This window comes from Peromyscus maniculatus, chromosome 7 (genome assembly GCF_049852395.1).
Source record: "Peromyscus maniculatus bairdii isolate BWxNUB_F1_BW_parent chromosome 7, HU_Pman_BW_mat_3.1, whole genome shotgun sequence".
Lineage (NCBI taxonomy): Eukaryota > Metazoa > Chordata > Mammalia > Rodentia > Cricetidae > Peromyscus > Peromyscus maniculatus.
The window spans coordinates 51,627,153-51,648,826 of record NC_134858.1 but is presented as its reverse complement, the minus strand read 5'-3'; the positions used below and the strand labels follow the sequence as shown (position 1 = coordinate 51,648,826).

Sequence of the window (21,674 nt, the reverse complement as noted above, 5' to 3'; positions counted from 1 at the left end):
TGGCAGTCTTGGGAGTATCAGAGTAAGATCAAAATATCCCGCATTTCCCCTGGTAGGGTCCTGGAGAAGTCCTAAAGAAGACCACCATCCACATGTGCAATCTGCAAGAGCATTTATTACCAGCATGCTGGGGCAATCCATCCTACACAAAGGCAACATGGTGACACGTGGGCTTCTTTTAAGCACAACTAAGGGGAGTTCCTAGGGCAGTTAGATCATCTCAGATATGATTGGTTTAAGCAAGTGGCAATCATATTAGTGCGTTCTAATTGGCTAGGACTACTCAGGGACTGGTTAAGGCTACATCTTCTCCATTTTTGAGCAAGTCTGGATGAGCCCCAGGTTCTGTCCTTATTTGGTTATTACCTTGAGCTGTTGTGGAGGTTGGCTGGCCTAGTATGTGCTGACTATGGGGGCTGGCTCAGTGGCCCAGGCCTGGTATGTGCTATCTCCCGAGTAAACAAGAACTGGAGTTATAGATGTGAGCCTCCACGTGGATACCAGGAGATGAACCTGGGTCCTCTGCAAGAGTAACAATCACTTTTAACCACGAAGCAGTCTCTCTGTATTATTATTATTATTATTATTATTATTATTATTATTATTATTATGAATTGTGAGGATTTTCCCATGTTAGAAACAGGTCAGTGGGCAGCTAGTCTCTGGAGACATCCTGGCATTATCTTGTTCCTGGTGGCTTTTTCATCTAATGACAAGGAAGGGGCTAAGAGGTAGGCCCATTTCATACACTGTTAAAAATGAAAGTAATTTTTCATGGGCAATAGATGGGTAGGGCTTGAGACACTCTCATCTCTTGTCCTCATGAGTACCCCTGTTTTTATTTAGCTATGGCCCTCTTCTTTGAAGAATGCACTGGTCAGAGCCCAATTTCTGGGGTCTCTGTGGCCTCTCTAAGAGTAGAGATGACTTACCAGAAATACAAGGTCCTTTTAGAGGAGTCCTGTAAGCCTTTGGGTCTTAGTTTACCTTAGACAGCAAGGGCCAAAATAGTGGCTATCTTCTTAGCTGTCTTCATTGTTGCTTTGGTCTGTAAGAACAACTAACACTCTTTAACTGCTGAGCTCTCTCTCCAGACCAATAATCCCCTATTAATGTATACTGATTTACTCTCTTAAGTGACTAATCCTAGGTGGCAATCCTTAATATATATAAATTTTATTTATTTGTTTGTTTATTTATTTATTTATTTATTTATTTATTTATTTATTTATTTATTTATTTATTTATTTATTTATATACAGTATTCTACCTGCATGTGTCCCTGCAGGCCAGAAGAGGGCACCAGACCTCATTACAAGTGGTTGTGAACCACCATGTGGTTGCTGGGAATTAAACTCAGGACCTCTGGAAGAGCAGTTGGTGCTCTTAACCACTGAACCATCTCGCCAGCCCGGCAATCCTTTTAATTATCAAAGTGGCATTGCTTGGAGTGTCCAGTGTTTAGGCACACCTAATTATCTTTGCTTAAGGAGCACCCCAGTATAAGCTTGAAAGGACTGTCCTTACTGAATTTCAGTTTGGAGGACAGCAGCTTGATTGTTTTCCTAAAAAGGCAAGCTTTAGGTCTCTTAGAAGTTAGGAAACAGTGCTAATGGCCATAAATGGTTTGGGTACCTGATGCACAAAAGCATCTCATATACACAATAATGCTTATTCGTTCAAAACAAATGTAAGCAGCCTAGATTTTAAATGACAAAGATGCTCTGAATGAGAAGTTGTGTTTTTTCCACTTGTAGCAATAGGACTGAATAGCTTTGTATGTGCTAGGTAAGTGCTCTACCCGAGCTATAGCCTTCCTCTTTTCTTCTCTTTCTTTCCTTTTGTTGTTGTTCAGTTGATATGTACCCCTGTAACTCACTATGTAGACCAGGCTGGCTTTGAACTTGTGTTAATCCTCCTGCCTCTGTCTCTTTAGTGCTGGGATTACTCACATGATCCCCAAATAACACCTCAGTCCTCTTTTTAAAATTTGAGTCAGGATCCTGGAAGGAAGTTGGCCTTTAACTCAGTGTATTCCAAGCTGGTTTTGAATTGGTAATTCTCCTGCCTCAGCTTCTGAGTAGCTGGGATTACAGGCCTGCTGCACCTTTGGGCCTTTGCTTCTCTTTCTTTTTTTCTTATTTATTTATTTACTTACTTACTTATTTTTTTTAAAGATTTATTTAGTTATTACGTATACAGTGTTCTGCCTGCATGCCAGATCTCATTACAGATGGTTGTGAGCCACCATGTGATTGCTGGGAATTGAACACAGGACCTCTGGAATAGTAGCCAGTGCTCTTAACCACTGAGACATCTCTCCAGTCCCCTTACTTACTTATTTAGATCTCCTGGACCTTGCTCTGTAGAGCAGGCTGGCCTTGAACTCAGAGATCCACCTGCCTCTGCCTCCTGAGTGCTGAGATTAAAGGTGTGCACCACCTGGCTCTGAGCTTTGTTTCTTTGTTTCTTTATGAAGGGTCCCATGTCCAGTTGGTTGTACACTCAATAGTATATCTGCCCTAAATCTCTTTTATGTCAAATTAGTGTTTAGGCTCAGGCTAAGACACTAAAAGGATTCTATTTCTCTTACAATGCATTTAATTAAAATGCCAAGGAAACATCACGGTCTTTGTCACACTTCTCTGGATATAGTAAGTTCTCTGAATTTTCTCAAGTAGCAAAGAAAGCCAAGCAAACTCTATCCTCCTCCCCAAGGAACCCAAAGGGCCTGAGAAGCCTTACACAGTTGGGTCAAAGGCCAGATGCTCACCAGGCTTGCAATCTTTACACTACCCTCCCCCAAAACCTCACCCCAACCCCTGGTCACCCGTGCCACACTGCCTTCTTTTTCTTGCTAGGGATGGAACCCAAGGTCTCCTGAATGTTTTGTAAGCACTCTACAACTCAGCTACATTTCCTGCCTTCCAAGAGAATTTCAGAGCTCAGACCTGCTTCTCTGCAACAGGGTTGGCAAAGAAGGGCTTGTCCAAGGTCAGCCCATGTGGCAGAAGCAAGGCCTGATTCAGACCCTCCTGTAACCAGCCTGCAGAAAGGAAGACCTTCTAAAGAGACACTTGTGTCCATCAGAGTGCTGAAACCAAGGACCCCAAAGAAATGGGAATTTCCACAGAAATTTCATCCTGGGAGAAGGAAAATGTACCAGCAAGAGGGGGAACTTGTCTCCAGGAAAGGGATACTTTTTTCTTTTTCCATTTTTTGCTTTTTGAAATAATGTCTTATTGTATAGACCTGGCTAGCTTAGAACTCACTATGTAGACCAGGCTGGACTTGAACTCACAGCAATCCACCTGCCTCTGACTTCTGGAAAGAGATTTAATACAATGTTGGGTCAGGGGTGGGCAGGACCATACCTTGACCAGGACTGCTTAGATGTGCATATCCTTGGCCCTCTAATTACTTTTTTTTTTTTTTTTTTGGTTTTTCGAGACAGGGTTTCTCTGTGTAGCTTTGCGCCTTTCCTGGAACTCACTTGGTAGCCCAGGCTGGCCTGAACTCACAGAGATCCGCCTGGCTCTGCCTCCCGAGTGCTGGGATTAAAGGCGTGTGCCACTTTCTCTTCAGATCGTATAAATCTTTCGCCTTTTTTTTTGGTTTTTTGAGACAGGGTTTATCCTTGTAGTTTTGGTGCCTGTCTTGGATCTCGCTCTGTAGACGAGGCTGGCCTCGAACTCACAGAGATCCGCCTGCCTCTTCCTCCCGAGTACTGGGATTAGAGGCATGCGCCACCACTGGCCGGCTCTATTTAATTTTTTAATCTCAGTTTAGGATTCAAAAGGCAGACTTGGGTTCTCTGGACCTCTTAGTCCCTCTTCCCAATGCGGCCACATTGAAAATTTCCTTTTTCTGCTTTCAACTTTAATTTCCTTAATTTATTTTTATTTTATTTTTTTTCAGAGCTGAGGACCGGACCCAGGACCTTGTGCTTGCGAGGCAAGCGCTCTACCACTAAGCTAAATCCCCAACCCTGCTTTCAACTTTTAATTTGGTTCTTTTAATTTTTAATATTGAAGACGGACCTGACTTGGGAAGTAGGTTGTGACCTCGCCAAGCTCAATAACACTCTCCTTCTCAACCTAGGACCACACACCCCATTGGAGGCTCCAGGATTGTGCCCGTTCTATCACACTCAGTCCTCAGGCACGACCCTGCGGGTCAGAAGTGCTGGGTGCGACGGGAGGCATAGAGAGTGGCCGGCTAGGAGTCAGGCAGCCTTCGGAGGCCACCGCTTGGCCATCCCAGTGCGCTGCAGGAGCATAGACTGAGAAGGCGTCTGTGCCCTGGGAGAAGTCACCTCCCTGCTCAGTATAAACTGGCCTAAGGCCCCGCCTCCTTCTCCCCCAGGCGCGCCTCCGCCCCAGGCTCGCCTCTGGCCCCGCCCCATCCCAGGCCCGCCCCTGGCCCCGCCCTAGCCTTAGCCCCACCCCCGTCCCAGGCCCGCCCAGGCCCCGCCTTCGCCCCGGCCCCTGCGTCCCTCCCACTGAATTGCGGGACGGAGCCGAGCGGGCCAGGCTAGGCTGGCGACGCTGCCGGCCGCTAGGCTGGCAAGGGCCGCGGGCGCCGGGCTCGGGGCTCCAGAAGCCGCCGATGGGAAGCGACGCCCCAAAGGGCGAGAGACGCCGCCGCGGCCACCGATAACGCCGCGGCCACCATGGGGAACAAGCAGACCATCTTCACTGAAGAGCAGCTGGACAACTACCAGGTGAACCCGGCGCGCCGCGGCCCCCGTAGTCCTCCCCTCTGTCCTCTTCCGAGGCCTCGCTTTGAAAGCGGAGTCACTGAGGTTCAAACCGTGCCGCCGCCTTCAGCGCGCAGCGTCACCCTGGGTGGATGACTTCCCCTCGATGAGCCTCAGTTTCCCAGGCCGGGGGAATAAGAGCATTCCAATTAGAGGATTCTTTCTGTCAGATGCGCCTCACCCACCCCCTTCTCTCCCTCATTAACCTTCTTTCCTGCCCTCTCAGGCTGGACCCCAGAGATTCCTCCCAGCCCACTGGGCATGACCCCCCATTCCAGAAAGGTCTTGGAGTAGGGAGCGGACAAGAGGCCCCAAATGCAGTTGCAGGTTGGGGTTTTGTTTATCTGTTGGGGTTTCTCTGTGGCTCTAGAATTAAAATAACTGGAGGAAGGAATCTACATAGCCGCCTCTCTCAACTTACTTGGTGGTTCCAGTAGCCACTCTCGCCCCAGATTCTTCCAGTTTCAGAGCGAGCTAGCTCTTCATGTCAGTGATCCCCAAACTCCCAGCCATGGTAACATTTTTCTTTATAGGAGGAAAGTTTATTATCTGGCTGGCCCAGAGTCCTGCCCAGCTGCCTAGCTCACCTCGACAGGACAGGTGGCTGTAGTCTCCCCAGGAGTCTACATCCTGAACCCTGCACTCCATCTGCCTTAGTCGGTTTCCACACTGGCCAGGTTCAGGGAGTTTCCTGGGCATGGGATGCTTTTCTCATGTCTCTAAGTAGTGTCTCTCATCTTTCAAGGCCCTGCTGTGAAGTTTCTTCTCTGTCTCCTCTAAACAGATTGGGCAGGACTGTTTTCTCACCGGTATTCCTACCTTAGATGTCTGTAACTTTCATGAATATTCAATTAGCAAGAAGACCTTACCTCCAGTGTGACCCAAGTGATGGAATATGTGCTTAAGAAGAGTCCTAGTGCTGGGCAGTGGTGGCGCACGCCTTTAATCCCAGCACTCGGGAGGCAGAGCCAGGCGGATCTCTGTGAGTTCGAGGCTAGCCTGGGCTACCAAGTGAGTTCCAGGAAAGGCACAAAGCTACACAAGAGAAACCCTGTCTCGAAAAACCAAAAAAAAAAAAAAAAAAAAAAAAAAGAAGAAGAAGAAGAAGAGTCCTAGTGGACAGGGCAGGGCAATAGGAAGGCAGCTCTTGCTTTGACTGGAAGGCTCAGAAACAGCGCGGAGCTTGCACAGGGCCTTGGGAAATGAGGACTTTTGCCCGGCAGGTTCTAAGAGGCATTCTGGGTGGAGGTAGATGGCAGGCAAGCACCCCAAACCCAGAAGAGAAGAGTGGCTGGTGGCAGTGGGGGTCCTGCATCCCCACTCAGACCAGCCTGGCATTGAGTTACTAGTCAGACCCAGTCCAGTGTTGAGTTCTGATCCTTTGCCAGGACTCAGCTAGACCCTGCCAGAGAAATGAGAGCCATGAAACGCGAGAGCCTCACATCTCCTTCCCTCTGGCTCCCTAGCATGGCCAAGCAGGGCTGAGTCGGGGCACTGGAGTTACATTCCCTCTTCCAAGTAACCCTGGGTTTCCTGGACCTTCACAGCCGGACAGTCTTCTCTTTCCCAGGCAAGATGCCCCACTTTCTGCTCTTCAGACGCCACTGATTCCCAAAGTTTAAGCTGCTGCCCAGGCCACTTACATGCACAGCACACCCATCATCCTTACCACCCCCCCACAGGGCCCACTGCCCCCGCCCCAACCTACTGCACACCTCTAGCCACTCCAGCTTTGCTGTCCTTCAGCCTGTGTTTTCAGTTAAAAACAAGCCCTATGACTCAGCCTACTTTGCATCTTACCTTGAGATCTCCTCCATCTCAAGAACTGGACCCCTGCCTGCTCTCGGAAGTCTCCTGGGCTCAGAGGTCTAACTGGAGCTTCCTTCCCCTCCTTGGGTCCTTGACTCCAGCCACAGTCCTTGTAGTCTTGTCTTTTGTCCCTCTTCTCTTTTTTCTCTCCTTCTGTCGTCCCCCACTTCTTCCATCTTTCTTTCCAAAGGCAGCATATGCCTCACTGAAAATCATGGATTGAGAGTTGGATTGACTATGTACTAGCCAGGCCCCTGTAGGGAACCCTAAGAAGCCATCCACTGGACCTGGAGGGATGTGCAGACATAAACACTATGCCCAGCTTTAGGGAACTTGCCAAACACAGGTACAGCCGCCTTCTCTCCAGGTAATTCTGGTGCCTTGGGATGACTGAACGGAGTCGGAACAGGGCTCAGCCTAGCCTGGTCTGGGTTCAGCTGGTCTCCAACCTCTTTTCTTACTTGAAGCCCCGGGCACTCTGCAGGGCTTCTAGTCAAGCTGGTGGTGTTGTCTTAGCTCCTCACCAACAGTCTGTCTAGGCCTCACATCTTTAGGAAGGGTTCCTTGACCTCATCCTGGTCCATTCACCTGGGAGTACCCAACGGGCCTATGACATTTTTATATATACCTCTCCAGTCCTTCCTCTGGCCACTGAATGGTTGCTACTGGGAAATGTTGCTGTCTATATTCCTCAATTCCTGTGAAGCCTTGTCTAGGCACATAAGAGGCTTGAGGAAGGAAGGAAGGAAGGAAGGAAGGAAGGAAGGAAGGAAGGAAGGAAGGAAGGAAGGAAGGAAGAAAGAAAGGAAGGAAGGAGGGAAGGAAGGAACACAAACATAACATAGGGTTGGTTCTAGGAGGACAAAGAACTCCACACAGGGATTCTGAAGTCCTGGATTCGAGTTGTAATTGGGCAGTTACCATATGGGAGAAGAGAACAAGTTGGTGTTCTCTTCTGGGCCCAGGTTCCCACTTTTACGGTGGGAATCCTTACTAATCCAAATATGCTTATGTCACAGGACTGTCATGGGGATCAACTAAGGTCATTCTGGAGCCAGCCCTCCAGCCGAATGGTGATTGGTGGGGCCATTCTCAGGCTGGGCTGGCAGAGTCAGAGAGGAGCCACCTCTCCTTCAGATGGGACAGATTGTGACTTGGCTCCTGACCACTGCCGTAGGCAGTCCGGGTACATAGGAAGCAGATGCCAGACAGAGCTCTTGAGTAGAGAGGGAGAGGGAAGGGGTTGGAAGTGCTGGAGGGGAGGGGAATAGGTAGCACATGCATTTGGAGGCAGAGTTACGTCTTAATGGAAATGACCTCCAGGCTTCTACTAGTAACTAGAAGATCCCAGCCTGGCCTGTTTGGTGCTTCCAGGATCCTAAGACTCCAGTTATCTCAGTCCAGGCCCCCGAGACACAGTTTTTACATCTGTAAAATGGGGAGATAGTGACTGTTCCAGAGTAGTGCTGAAGATGAGATGAAATTGGCAATTTAGAGTCCCTCGTGCAAGGTACCTGGTAATTGTGTGCTGGCTGTGAGGTGGTTCTCAGCCTGGGCTACTTTAGAATCACTGAGTGACTGGGGGTGAAGTGGGAGCCCTGGGGGGGATTGAACCTAAGGCTTTCCGTGAGCTAGGCACTCTACCATTGATGTATACCCCCACCCCTAGTCTTTTCACTTTTAACATGTTTAGACAGTATCTCACTAAGTTACCCCAGGCTGGTCTTGAACTTGTGATCCTCCTTCCTTAGCCTTCTTAGTAGTTGAAATTATTATAGTCCCGTTTGGAAGGATTGAGTGGCTTTGAAGGTCACTGATGCCTGGAAGGACCCAGGGACTTCCCATTTCTTTGGTCTGAGGGATGGCAAGGTCCGGGTATTTTAAACTGCTCCCAGGTGGCACTATTCTGGTGAAAATTTGCTCTTGCTAGTAGGATCGGCACCCCTGGGAGGGCTTTTAAAGTACACGTTACCACCCAGAGTTTTTGACTCAGGAGTCTAACCCAAGTGTTTACATTTCTACCATATTCCCAGGAGGCTGCTGCTGTGGCATGGGCACCATACCTTAAAGATCAGTGCCAGTAAGGTGAATCTAGGTGTGCTAAGAGGGCCAGGATACATGGAAAACTTTCACACCCATTGCCAGCAGTATTCTTGAGGGGTCTGTATGTTTTCTTTTTGACTCGGGGTATGTGTAAGAGGAGCAGAGATGGAGGCCAGGACTCCCCCTTCCCTATCCCAGTTCTCTGACAGCCCTTCCAGGTTAGTTAGCAGAGCCCTGGTCCCTTCAGAGGGCAGACCTGGCCCTCTAGATAGGGAGTCAGTTCCTGAAGGCTCAGCTAGGCTCTCTGTGCTGCCTGCCCTTGGCCTCTGAGAACAGCTGAGGGACCAGCCCATAAGCCCTCAGCCTGCCCGAGTCTTAGTCCTGCTAGACAGAGAGTGTTCTGTGTGCACTGAGTGGGGATAGGGCTGCTGCTTCCCAGCCTGAGCTGACTCCTACGGAGGAGCCATTGCTAAAAGCAAAGTTGAGCCCTTCAGGGGAGACCCCTGAGTTTCCAAGGTGGGCATGGCAGCACGGAGTCCTTTGTCTGTCTGTCTGTCTGTCTGTCTGTCTGTCTCCTCCTAGACAGCAGGTGGCATAGAAGGACAGATTCACTGGGCTTCATGGGAGCCTGGGAATTCCACCACCTTCCTCTTGGCCTGTACAGAGGCATCAAGGAAAGCCCGAGCTGGCGTGCACACACTGGGGGCGTCCTCTTTGGCCCACCTCCGTGTGCAATCCAACCGGCCTGGTGTCTAGCAGCTCCGGGTCTTCCAGAGCCAGCCTGGCTGTCGGTACGCCTGGGCTGTGTCCACTCACCCCCTCATCAGCGCGGCTCTGCTTAGCATAAGGCCCCAGGAGGCCCCGCGGGCTCTGCCGAGTCTGAGGCCTTCTTCCTTCGTGCTACAACAGTGGACAGAGGAGCCAGACAGCAGGAGATCATGAAAAAGCCCTGCACTGGTGGGCATTTTAGGTCCCATTGGGTCACTTTCGCTTCCTCTCACCTAGGCCTGGTGTAGTAACCATCATGTAAGACTCTAGGCCATGGGTGGATGGAGCTCATCCAGACAGACAGGTCCTTAAAGAGTCCAGGTGCTCCCTTCCCGTCCCCCTCTTCTGGGGTCTACCCCTCACACCTCGGCCTCCATCTCTCTAATGCCTCCTCGGTGTGACATCCTTTGTTCCTTCAGCCTAAGGCCACAGATCCTATACCCAGAACGGTAGGTCTCCAGACTCAGAACGGCTACCCATGGCGACCCAGGACATCTGCTTTATACTGCCTACCCACTTGAGGCCCTGTTCTCAGTGCCTATGGCGGCATGCCGAGGCATCCTGTTGATCCACTCTTGAGGGTCTCTGGAACTGTCTCTTAGCTACCTCCCTGCTCTCCCACAATGTAACCCCCGACCCTCAAATTACTGCGGCCACCCGTGACTCCATGTTCTCCTTTGCCAAGTACCCCGATATGTGTCACCCAGCCCTACCCCACCTATGGATTGCTATCCTGGGCCCAGTTGGTGGTGGCAGAGGGGGGGACCACAAGCTTCGGGAGGTGTCTTCTGGACCTACTGGAGCTGGCTGTCCCCTCCAGGGAGGCCTGAGGAGGGGTAGTAGGCACTCATCTGCCTTGGGTCCAGGGTGGTTGGGTGGGGCCCTGGAGCTGCAAGGATTCTAAGGTCCACCATGTGCGTTTTCCTCCTGCAGGACTGCACTTTCTTCAATAAGAAGGACATCCTCAAGTAAGTGTGGCTTCTTGTCTACATCTCTGGGGCTAGGGCTGTGGTAGGGGTGGGGCTGGAGACCCCACGGGGCCTGGCTGAGCTGGAGCTGAGGAAGAACGTGAGACCTGAGTTCAGGTGGGCCTCAGGCACACATCAGGGCTACAGTATAGACTGAGGTCTCACTGCTCCCTGGCACTTATCCTTCTTCTGGGAATGGGGCGCCTGCTACCTTCTGCACTCCGAGATAAAGGGTTTAGGGCACAGTCTCATCCAGTCCTCCCTGGGACCTTGTAACACGAGAATCCTGCTAACCCCCTTTACACATGAGTCTTTGAAACTTGGCCCAAGTCACTAAGCCAGGGTCTGGAGATATGGCCTTCTAACTCCAGGTTCCTGGCTTTCTTTTTTTTTCCTTTTGGGGCCTGCTACCATAGGGACACCCCTCCCCGCCGCCCCGTCTTTTAAGCTAGGGGCTCTAATACTCCACTGGCCTCAATGTCTGTCACCTGGGATGTCCAAAAGCCAAAGACATGCCCACCCCCCCTGAGCTGTTTCCCAGGGGTCTCCAGGACAGCCCCTCTCCTAGTGGGCTAAGGAGGGGGTCCCGCACAGGAGAGATGGCAGCGTTGGCAGTCTCAGACCAGTGAGCAGGCATTACAGGATGCGAGGAAACCTGCAGCCCTTGCCGGCCCCTCTACCTAGGCTATCCGGTGTCACTAAAAGCCAGCGAAGTCTCAGGATCAGTTTCCCTGGAGATGGATGCTCAGGCTGGGGCTCCAGCCTGGCGCAGCCTCCCCAGAGAGGAGGAGGCTGTTGTCCTTTGTCACCATCCTGACCACTCTGTGTGGACAGTGTCCCTCCGCCAGCCTACCGTCCTGTCCTGTCACTCACCCTGTTTTCACTCCTGGGGGGTCAGAGGCCCCCCAGATTGGTTCAGGCCTGGGCTGTCCCCCCATATCCACAGCACTGGAGTTCTCTGGCCTCAGAGAGGTTTGGCCCCCTGGAGCCCCGCTTTCTGGGGTGCTATCAAGGGGCAGTAATCAGAGGTGTGCCGCCTGACCTCTGGGACTAGCCTATGCAGAGTGGTGTGTCCCCAGCGAGGGTTTCTGGGGCTTTTCAGTCTTACCGTATCAATCCTCTGTCTAGGTGTGCTCCCAACCTCCTTAGCTCCTGCTCTGTAGACGCCATGTCCGAGCTGCTTGTATTCTGAGGCTCACAGTATTTCTAGTCTGGTCCAGTTCCTTGCCACCCGGCACTTACAACGCTCCTAAAGCCAGCCAAAGCTCTGGAGATTCCTAGGCTCGGTAACTAGCTTCCCTGGAGAATTCAGGTGTCCCTAGCCATGCCTGGCACCTGGGCATGGTGCCTGTTAGCTGCCAGTGAGCGTGTAAAGAGTGTGGTAAGGGGAGGGAGGACTGGCCACAGAAGGATGTTCGAGGCAGGCAGAATGCAGAGAAAAAGACACAGGCCTGCGCCCCCTCCTCACCCCTACCATGTACTAATCCTGTCCTCACCCCTACCATGTACTAATCCTACTGATTGATCATCAAGGTCTTAGGGAAGAATGGCTTACGACCAGGCCAAGAGTTGGAGCTGGTCTGACAGGCCTTTGGGGGGTGTCTCTGGCGCATTAGCAAATGATGGGCTGCTGGGCAAAGGTTCCTGGCTCCTCACAACCCCAGTTTTTTTTTTTTTTTTTTTTTTTTTTATCTCCACACTAGAGAAAAAAGCAAATGTCAGGGCCCCCCTTGGGCGAAGGGACTTCTCAGGCAGCTGGACACCCTGTCTGAGCTGTTGCCTGGCTGGTTTCGGGGTGTCACCTCCAGCAGAGGCCTGTGTCACTGGCCTCCACAGCCCTGCCAGGCCAGCCTGTCTCCACTGCTCACATCTCAGTGAGGCCCGGAGAGGGCAAGGAGCAAAGACCACCCAGCTGTGTAGAGCAGGTCAGCGGCAGAGCCAGGCCGGCCAGACCCTGCCTCCACTGGCCTGCCCTCCCAGTACTTTGATGCAGCCCCCCCCCAGCCCCCCCACTTCTCCTCCTCCCAGCTGCCTGTTTCCTTGGTAAGCTGCACCCTGAATACTGACCAGATGGCAGAAGGGAAACTTGAGCAGGAGGTTCTTCTGTCAGAGATTTGGATCACAGATAACCATGATTCCGGACTCAGCTGCTCCCTCTACCAACAACCCCAGTAGATCCCATTTCTCTCTAGGCTCAGCCTTTCCACCCCAGCACCGGTGAGTGGGCAGCCCACCCCACCCACCCGCCCACTCCTTTCAGCCTCCCTGCTTCCTGTGGGTCAGAGCTTAGCCCTTCCCTGTCCTCAGTTACACTTTGTTCCTGAACGAGTGCACAGGAGTCCCTGTCCCCTCCATCCAAGACAAGCCCATCCAGGTGACACCCCAAGGAGTCTGCCAAGAGAGTGCTGCATTGTTTATTTTTTTAACATTTTAGACATTGGTGTAATCGATTTTAATGACTTTTTATTTTTTTCTATCACACATGAGGAGTCTGAAACTTAACTGCTGCAGGGGCCAACCTGCACCAGGAGTAAAGGAAGTGGGCCAGGCCCTGGGTCCTTTCTGAAGAGCTAGCCGCTCCCAGCCCCAGCAGGATCTGCAAACAGATGTACAGTGTACAAATCTTTCAATTTGTAAATGGTGGCAAATAAATTTGAAAATTTAATTTAATCCTTTCTTTTCTAAAAATTTAATGTATTTAAAACCCCATGTGGGAGCCAGGCATTCGTGTGGGCTATCAGTTTCTGACTTTTCAGAAGGATCTGTCTTTCCCCTAATGATTTCAAATGCTGTTTATCATAGGTTACGTCTCATTAATACTTGGGTTTGACTCTAATCTGAGTCTGGCACCAATGTCTATTTCTTTTTGTTCTGGGGGGCGGGGGCTGGGCAGGAGGCAGGAAGTTAAGCCAGATCTTGCTATGTGGGGCTGGCTGGTTGCAAACATTCATAGAAACCATTGTTTCATCCCTTCAGGTTCTGGGATGAGGGCTTGGCTTTGCCTCTCCCTCTTCCTCTCCTTATCCCTCCCACGCTTCTCTCTCTCTCTCTCTCTTTCTCTCTCTCTCTCTTTCTCTCTTTCTTCTTCTTCTTCTTCTTCTTATTATTATTATTATTATTTTGGTTTTGGGTTCTTGTTGTTGTTTTGGGTTGGTTAGTTGGATTTTTGTTCTTCCTTTTTTTTTTTTTTTTTTTTTTTTCTTTTTTCGAGACAGGGTTTCTCTGTGTAGCTTTGCGCCTTTCCTGGAGCTCACTTGGTAGCCCAGGCTGGCCTCGAACTCACAGAGATCCGCCTGGCTCTGCCTCCCGAGGGATTTTTGTTCTTGAGACAGGGTCACCCTGTACAGCTCAGACTGGCCTTGAACTTGGGATCCTCCTCCAGCTTCAGCCTCCTTAGTGCTGGGAAGGGCTCCATTAACTTTCTCAGTCACCCAGGTGGCTTTCACGCAGCTAGAGCAGCACGGTTGTCATTTCTGGTCCTGGCTGTTGTATAAATCTTTTTTAACTTGGTGTCCTTTATTGGGGCAAGGGGTGACAGAGATATAGGTCTGTCTGTCTTTTCCTTTCTTTAGATGATTTTCCTCCCACAGTGATTTGGTGTTTCAAATTCTCTGTGGAGTTCCTTAAAATTTTCCATCATTTACTTGTTTTACTTTTTTATTTTATTTTTATTTTTCATTTTTTAAAAGATTTATTTCACCAGGCGGTGGTGGTGCACACCTTTAATCTCAGCACTTGGGAGGCAGAGCCAGGCGGATCTCTGTGAGTTCGAGGACAGCCTGGGCTACAGAGTGAGTTCCAGGAAAGGCACAAAGCTACACAGAGAAACCCTGTCTCGAAAAACAAACAACAACAAAAACAAAAGATTTATTTCATGTGCATTGAGTGTTTTTCCTGAACATATATATCTGTACCACATGCCTGCCTGGTGCCTACAGACATCAGAAGAAGTGTTGGATCCCTGGAGCTGGAATCATGGGTAGTTATGAGCCACCATGTGGGTGCTGAGAACTGAACCCAGGTCCTCTGCAAGAGCAGCAAGTGCTCTTAACTGCCGAGCCATCTCTCCAGCCCCAATTTTTACTTACTTTTTATTTATTTATTTGTTTGTTTGTTTATTTTGTGTTTTTCAGACAGGGTTTCTCTGTAGCTTTGAAGCCTGTCCTGAAACTCACTCTATAGCCCAGGCTGGCCTTGAACTCACAGAGATCTGCCTGCCCCTGCCTCCTGAGTGCTGGTATTAAAGGCATGTGCCACCACCGCCCAGCTGCCTGGGTGCACATGTATGTGTGGTGCATCTTTGTGTGCATGCATGTGGAGGCCAGAAAACAACCTCAGGTGTTGCTTTTCAAGCTCATCCACCTTTGTTCTGAGACAGTTACTCATTGGCCTGGAGCTCACCAAGTGGACTGGGCTGGCTGGCCGGTCCTCAGCGATCTGCCTGTCTCCTGCTCTTCAGCACTGGGATTAAATGTGTGTATTTCCAGGGATAGAGGGATGCCTCAGAGGTAAAGAGCACTTGCTGTTCTGATAGAAGACCCTACTTCAGTCCCCAGTACCCCCATGGTGGCTCACAACTGTCCCTAAGTGTATGTGGTGCACATACATAAATACAGGCAAAACACTCATACACATAAGATAGAATAAATGAATCTTTAAAAAATTAAATAAATGTTAAGATTTTTAAAAACAAAACCCATGTTTTTTTTTGTTTTTTTTTTTTTTTTTGTCATCACATCTGACGTTTTCTTTTCTTTCTTTGTTTAAAACATAAGTTCTGGGGATTGAACTCGGGTCCTTTACTGATTTTACTGACTTGGTCCCTGGTCTGCTGTGGTCTATGTATCAAGGATCGTCTCCTCGGCCTACCAGATAGTTTTATGAACACTGTCCTATTTAATTTTCACAAGTGGGAAAAATGACAGACTGTTCCTACTTCTGACTGCAAATCATTCTCTGTGGTTACTCCAGTTACCCAGGGTCACCCCACTAGCTAGTGAGCAGTTTAGGTGCAGGTCCAACCTCAGCCTGGCTTGAAGCTTCTACTGCATGATCCCCACAACTTTGGGGGCGTAAGCAAATTCCCAGAGGTGCCCAGCATCAGCCGTAGCACAGGTGGAGGGAGTGGATGTTAAAGTCTACTCCGAAATGTAATCGTCAAAACCACGGTGGGTCTGTCAACGGTGAACAGATTAGCCCAGAATGGTGGCACAGGCCTGCAATCTCATGGGGAGGCTGCAGGCTGCTGAAGCAGGAGGCTTGCAAGGCCTGGCTATGCAGTGAGACCCTGTCACCCCCACCTCCTCCAAAAAGCACAGGAATTACAAAATATAAATTTTGACGCAACGACTGTTATAAAAAGAAGGGCAGTGTTCCTCAGTGCAGGAAATAGCAGAGAAAATCTGAATGTCCGCTTGTGGAGAGTCCCAGCGTTGATCTGGCCACCCTGGTGTCTGCTGACCCCCTCTCCCCCAAAGGATAGGATTTTAGGGGTTTCCCCCTTCTGCTCTGTCCTTGTGACCTCAGGTCCTTTGATGGAGATGTATTCCTGGAGAGTAAGCTTGTGGCATTGTGCTTATTTTGTTTGCTTATTCAGGACATGCTCTGCTCTAGGAGAGCCATGTTTACCAGGGTGGCTTGATGCACATGTGTGCGTGTGTGCGTGTGTGCGTGTGTGCGTGTGTGTGCGTGCGTGCGTGTGTGTGTGTGTGTGTGTGTGTTTGTGCGCGCATGTATGTGTGTGTGTGTGTGTGTGTGTGTGTGAGAGAGAGAGAGACAGAGAGACAGAGAGACAGAGAGACAGAGAGAGAGGGGGAGATGGAGAGGTCATAGGACAGCTCATGGGGTCTGGCTCTCTCTTCCCACCACGTGGGTTTCAGGGATCAAGCTCAGGTTGTGTGTTGACAGGAAGTACCTTCACCTGTTGAGCCACCCTGCCAGCACCACATAGAAAACTTGAGAGACCAAATCAGGTCAGGTGGGGGAGCGGGAGAGGAGGGGAGAGACGGAGAAAGAGGGAGGTGTGGGGACAGGTGCCCGGCTGAGGAACGGGGAGGAAGTACTGCTTACTATAGGGAAGGATGGTGGCCGTGGTTCCGGTATGAGTGTGTGGAAACAAGGAGGGCCTGGGCACAGTTGGGTCAGCAGTACGGGGATTCTGGCAGGACCTGCTTCCTCTCCAAGCTATGCCCCTGTGGACAGAGCCGGCAGCTTCCTATTGGCCCGTCACTTGGTCCTAGATGTGGACAGTTTTTCCAAGCCTTAGATGGGTGGCTCTGGGTGGCTGGGGCTCAGGGATGGCAGCCGCCAGCGTTTTCCTCTGTTTCTCTCCAAGGCTCCACGCGCGGTTCTACGAGTTGGCCCCCAACCTCGTCCCAATGGACTACAGGAAGAGTCCCATCGTCCATGTGCCCATGAGCCTCATCATACAGATGCCGGAGCTCCGGGTATGCGAGAGGCTGCTGCTGGTGGGGGGTTGGAGCATGGGGAACTCACACCCAGGCAGGGAGTAGAGGCCCGGATCCAGACTGAAGCCTGACTCTACCCATTGTGACGCTCTCGACCTCTACCGCTGAAGCTCTCTGTGCCTCGGTTTCCCAATATACACTTTACATAAATGAGTTACGGAAGTGGGTAGGGCTTGGTAGATGTTCTGTGGGTTTGTGGTTGCCCACTGCCCAGCTGTTGGCCCGTGCCCATCTGCGTGTCCCTATATGGAGTAGCCTGGGCTATACTTGGCAGTCCTTGGTCTGCTCTTTCTGATAATTTTTTTCTCTTCTCCTTGTCTGGTCATGGATTCTTGGTCATCTCTAGTGGCACAACTCAGACTCAAACTTCCTGGGAGCGTTTTTAGAATGTTCATCTGGATTTGGGCCATGTGGGGTAGGCTCAGCCAGCTCTATTGTGTGGGTCCTCAAGCACTCACCTACACATTGAAGGTTTCTTGATTTCTTCACATGGGATATAGAAAGGACACTCCCGCAGCATTGGGCACAATTCCACAGGGCTGTGGGACTTGGCAGGCCTGGGATGTCTGGCTTAAGGTAGGGTAAGAGAGCTACATGGCGTCCCCTTGGGCCTGCATCCCAATGCTGTCCTGAGAGGTGACGAGCACAGGCTGGACCCTGGCGAGTACTGCCTGTCCTTGAGGGAGTGGGAGACCAGGCTGAGTGTCATGGAGAGTGTGAGGCACTGTAGGGACTTTGTTTCTAGGCCTCTGGGGCTGATCTGGGCTGAGCAGCTGTGATGGAGGGAACGTGGCCCTAGATGACTTGGCGTCACCGGAAGGAACAGAGACAGTGTTGGAAATGAGAACAAATGGGCTATGTGACTGGAGGCATCAGAACCACCTCTTGCTGCTTTCGTTGGTCCAATTATCTGTCATGTTGGGGCCTTACTTCCATCCCTCACCTGTCTGGCCTGAATTAGCCTGAGCCGAGGACTTCCTGGAGCGGTTGTCTTCTTTGCTGGGGACCCAGCCCAGTGTGTGGAGGGAGGAGCCCGTGTAGGTGCCTCTGAAAAGTGGGATAGGTGGCATGCAGGCTCTGCTCAGCCTGCTGTGCGCATGTGTGGCCCCTGTGTAGCACGAGAGCGCGCCTGCTGAGTCAGGTCCTGGAGCAATGCCTTGATCTCTGCCTGGCAACTCCTCCAGGGACCCATTAAATAGCTGTGACTATTGCCTCACTCTAGAGGCCGACACACACACACACACACACACACACACACACACACACACACACACACACACACGGGTTGTGACAGGCTACCTTCAGACTAGCCCTAGGCCCCTGCCTCGTCTACGTCAGTGATGGCTGTGCTTCTCTCCAGGAGAATCCCTTCAAGGAGAGGATTGTGGAGGCTTTCTCTGAGGATGGCGAGGGGAACCTCACCTTCAATGACTTTGTGGACATGTTCTCTGTGCTCTGTGAGTCGGCACCCCGAGAGCTCAAGGCAAATTATGCCTTCAAGATCTACGGTAAGGAGGGGCTGGCAGCAGGGCGGAGCTGTAGTGCTGAAGGGTGCATCCTATGGGCCATTGGGGCGTCCACTTCTTGCTGGGCACACTAAGGCTGCTCTTTGAGGACACCTGTCTCAAGGGCACGAATCACGCCCGAGACTCATCTTCAGAGAGAAGGAAAGACTCTCCCACCCTGGGTGGGCGTTGGGGTGAGGAATAGGGACTAGAGGACCAGGGGAGACTGGTCCCCTGGAGACAAGAGGACAGACACCCCAACAGAGGGGGCAGTAAGGCTTGACAAGATGAGGAAGGCTTGGGATGTGAAGGGAGGGGTCAGTGAGAGGCTAGAGAGGTAAACTAGGCTGTGAGGAGTCAGGGTCTTGCTCTCAGGACTAGGACACTGCAGGGTTCAGGCAGGGAAGGGCAGTTGTTCTAGAAAGATCACTGGGAACATTTGAATTGTGAACTAAAAAAGTCAGGCTAAACCCGGGGACCAGACAGGAGGCCTTCTGGGATACGATGATGAGCCAGGCAGGGAGGGAAATCCACAAGAATCCCCCTCACATGCCACAGGTAGGGTCTTCCCATTTCCCCAGCCTGCTGACCCACTGGCCACTAGAGGGCGCTGGTCACACAGACGGTCACACAGACGTCTCCCATAGCTCCATGGGTGCTACCACACAGCTCACCCACCAGGTCAGATCACTGAATCCCAAGGAAGGGTTTGAACTTTTACTGGACCAGATAAGGAGACCACAAACCTCCCCGCACCTTTGAGAAGCTGGGGGATCTCAAAGCGGTGGGCCCATCAAGGGCTGCCTATTCATTTTGTGATTACGTCAAAGGACTTCATGGTGCAACACATTGTGTTCGAATGTAAGAAAGCAGACCCTGTCTGTCCACCCTCCATATATGTAGATTCTAAAATTTCATCCATTATCCCTCAGTCTTGGACCCCACAGTGCTGCCCCTGGTAAAGACTCTTGTCTTCCTATAAGAAAAAAGTGCTGAGCCCTTGGGGGTCCCCAGTTTTTACTGTTAAATTAGCCTAGGATTCTATCCAGCTCACTAGCCACATATCAGGCTTTTTTTGTGAAACCCCCTGCAGGCCCTTCAGGAGCAGAGATAAACCCCACTTCCTGCCCACTGTGGAGGCCTCCACAGGCAGGGGCAGAGATGGGCAGCTCAGGTTACACTGGAGGGCTTCTGCTCTAAATCCCTACATCCGACTCTGGCCAGGGGTCCTTGTCCTCCCCAGCTCTCTCCACCTGCAGAGTGCAGGCATTCAGTAAACGAGGAGACAGAGTAGCTCTTTCTTGTCTTCATCACTGCCGTTCACGACCGCCGAGTGGGCAGCCGGCGTTCAGTGGGAGGGACCCTCTGCCTAGACAGTGGTGCTTGGAAACTTGTAGGCCAAGTGGGTGTTTGCTGGGAAGGCCTCAGAGGCGTGGGAAACCACGTGCACAGAGCTGGCAGCTGTGCTCTGGGGATGGAGCTAGTCGTGATGAGCCTGCACACGGCTCAGGCCCACAGAACCACTGTGTGCTCTCTGGGGACAGTGGTAGTGCCTTTTGCCCAGGAGACCCAAATCTGCCCTTTGTTTATTCTGTGTACAAAGGCCTTCCCTGCTCTGGCCTCTCCCTAGGGCAGTGGTTCTCAACTTTCCTAAAGCTGTGACCCTTTTATACAGTTCTTCATGTTGTGGTGACCCCCAGCCACAAAGTTATTTCATTGCTACCTCATAACTGTAATTTCGCTACTGTGATGAATCATAATGTAAATATCTGATATGTGACCCTCAAAGGGGTCATGGCCCGCAAGTTGAGAACCACTGCTCTGGGGGATCCTGTATCTCCTGACTTCACTTCTGTTTTTGTTTTCAAAATTGACAGATTAAGCTGTACATACTTACTGCATACATCATGACATGTGTGTTAATTAGTCATGTATGTCTGGAGGCCTACCAGAGGTGATGAGGAACCATTTAGAAAGTGTGGGTCTTAGAGTCAAATGGACCCAGTCAGAGTCCTTGCTGTGTCTCTGACTGGATCTCTGACTGGGACTCAGGCACTTGACCTCTCTGGGTCCTGGCTTCCTCGGCTTTAGGAGTTCACTGTGTGGACTATTTGGCTTCAGTGGGAAGTTCTTAGGGTGCTTCAGATTTGGAACTGTTTGGGCTGTGGCTGTGTGCACCCTCCTAGTGGGGTTTTGTGGGTTCCCCCAAATGTTAGTTTGTTGGCTGTGGATATTTAACATATGCCTTGTGTGTGAGCCTGTTGGTTTCAGGGACCCCTCTTTTTTTTTTTTTTTTTTTTTTTTTGGTTTTTCGAGACAGGGTTTCTCTGTGTAGCTTTGCGCCTTTCCTGGAACTCACTTTGGAGACCAGGCTGGCCTCGAACTCACAGAGATCCGCCTGCCTCAGCCTCCCGAGTGCTGGGATTAAAGGCGTGCGCCACCACCGCCCGGCTCAGGGACCCCTCTTGTCTGAGATACTCTGGGGACTCCGGAGGCTGGTGGAGAAATCAGTGTGGTCAGCTGGGAGGAAGGGGCAGTACTGGACAGGACGCCTCCCTTCTCGAAGCCCCTATCTTGACCATCTCTGTTCACCCCACCTAACCACACAGACTTCAACACTGACAATTTCATCTGTAAAGAAGACTTGGAGCTGACGCTGGCCCGACTCACTAAGTCAGAGCTGGATGAGGATGAGGTAGTGCTTGTATGCGACAAGGTCATTGAGGAAGCTGACCTGGATGGTGACGGCAAGCTGGGCTTCGCTGACTTTGAGGACATGATCGCCAAGGCCCCTGATTTTCTCAGGTGCTGGTACCCCAGGGCCTGGGCTTGGGTTGGATAGGCCAGAACATTAGGGTCACAGCTGGCTGCCTGGTCTCATGGGAGTGACATATGCAGGCCGGAAGCCGCAGGTGGGAGCCCCTCTCCCGAGATGCATGACTGGCCCTTACATGACTATTCATATCGCGAGAGGCACCAAGGCCTTGCGTGGTGCATGGGAAGGATCTGGGGGTGGAAACTGGACACCTGCCTTCCGAGCCTCCTGTAATTACTTCTATGAGCTTCTCTAAGGAAGTGAGTGACCAGGGTGAGGTTAGCTCTTCCCTGTGGAGCCCTCCGCCCAACCCAGCCTCACACCCTCTCTCCGTTCTCTTCCCAGCACTTTCCACATCCGAATCTGAGGACATGCCAAGGCTGCAGGGGCCTGGAAGCCCACCTTCTGGCCTGCTGTCTGTGCAGGTATGGTTTCCAAGCACTTCAGGAAAGGAGCTGTAGCCTCTGGGGTTCTCACCCATGGACATTTCCTGTGGCCCTTTCAGCAAAAAAACAAATAAAAAACTTAAGAGCAATGAGG

At 51.1% G+C, this 21,674-nt stretch overlaps 1 protein-coding gene across 3 annotated transcripts; it reads left to right on the top strand.

Moving 5' to 3' along the window:
- The first annotated feature begins 4,503 nt into the window (after positions 1-4,503).
- Positions 4,504-21,669, top strand: Cib2 (calcium and integrin binding family member 2). Of its 3 annotated transcripts, XM_076576297.1 has the most exons (6): positions 4,504-4,723; positions 10,313-10,347; positions 16,682-16,793; positions 18,175-18,322; positions 20,929-21,124; positions 21,480-21,669. In XM_076576297.1, the coding sequence occupies exons 1-6, from the start codon at positions 4,673-4,675 to the stop codon at positions 21,499-21,501; spliced, it is 564 nt and encodes a 187-aa protein (XP_076432412.1). In that variant the 5' UTR covers positions 4,504-4,672; the 3' UTR covers positions 21,502-21,669. The 3 variants fall into 3 exon arrangements, with proteins under 3 accessions (XP_076432412.1, XP_076432414.1, XP_076432413.1); XM_076576299.1 differs by lacking the exon at positions 10,313-10,347 and having other exon boundaries at positions 4,507-4,723; XM_076576298.1 differs by lacking the exons at positions 4,504-4,723; positions 10,313-10,347 and adding an exon at positions 16,217-16,319.
- The last annotated feature ends 5 nt before the right edge of the window (positions 21,670-21,674 follow it).

Excerpts from the sequence above, each read along its gene's own strand:
- Cib2 (XM_076576297.1), top strand. The coding sequence starts at position 4,673 with ATGGGGAACAAGCAGACCATCTTCACTGAAGAGCAGCTGGACAACTAC. Across the intron at positions 16,794-18,174 it reads TACAGATGCCGGAGCTCCGG|GAGAATCCCTTCAAGGAGAG; the intron begins GTATGCGAGAGG and ends GCTTCTCTCCAG. Across the intron at positions 18,323-20,928 it reads TTATGCCTTCAAGATCTACG|ACTTCAACACTGACAATTTC; the intron begins GTAAGGAGGGGC and ends CTAACCACACAG.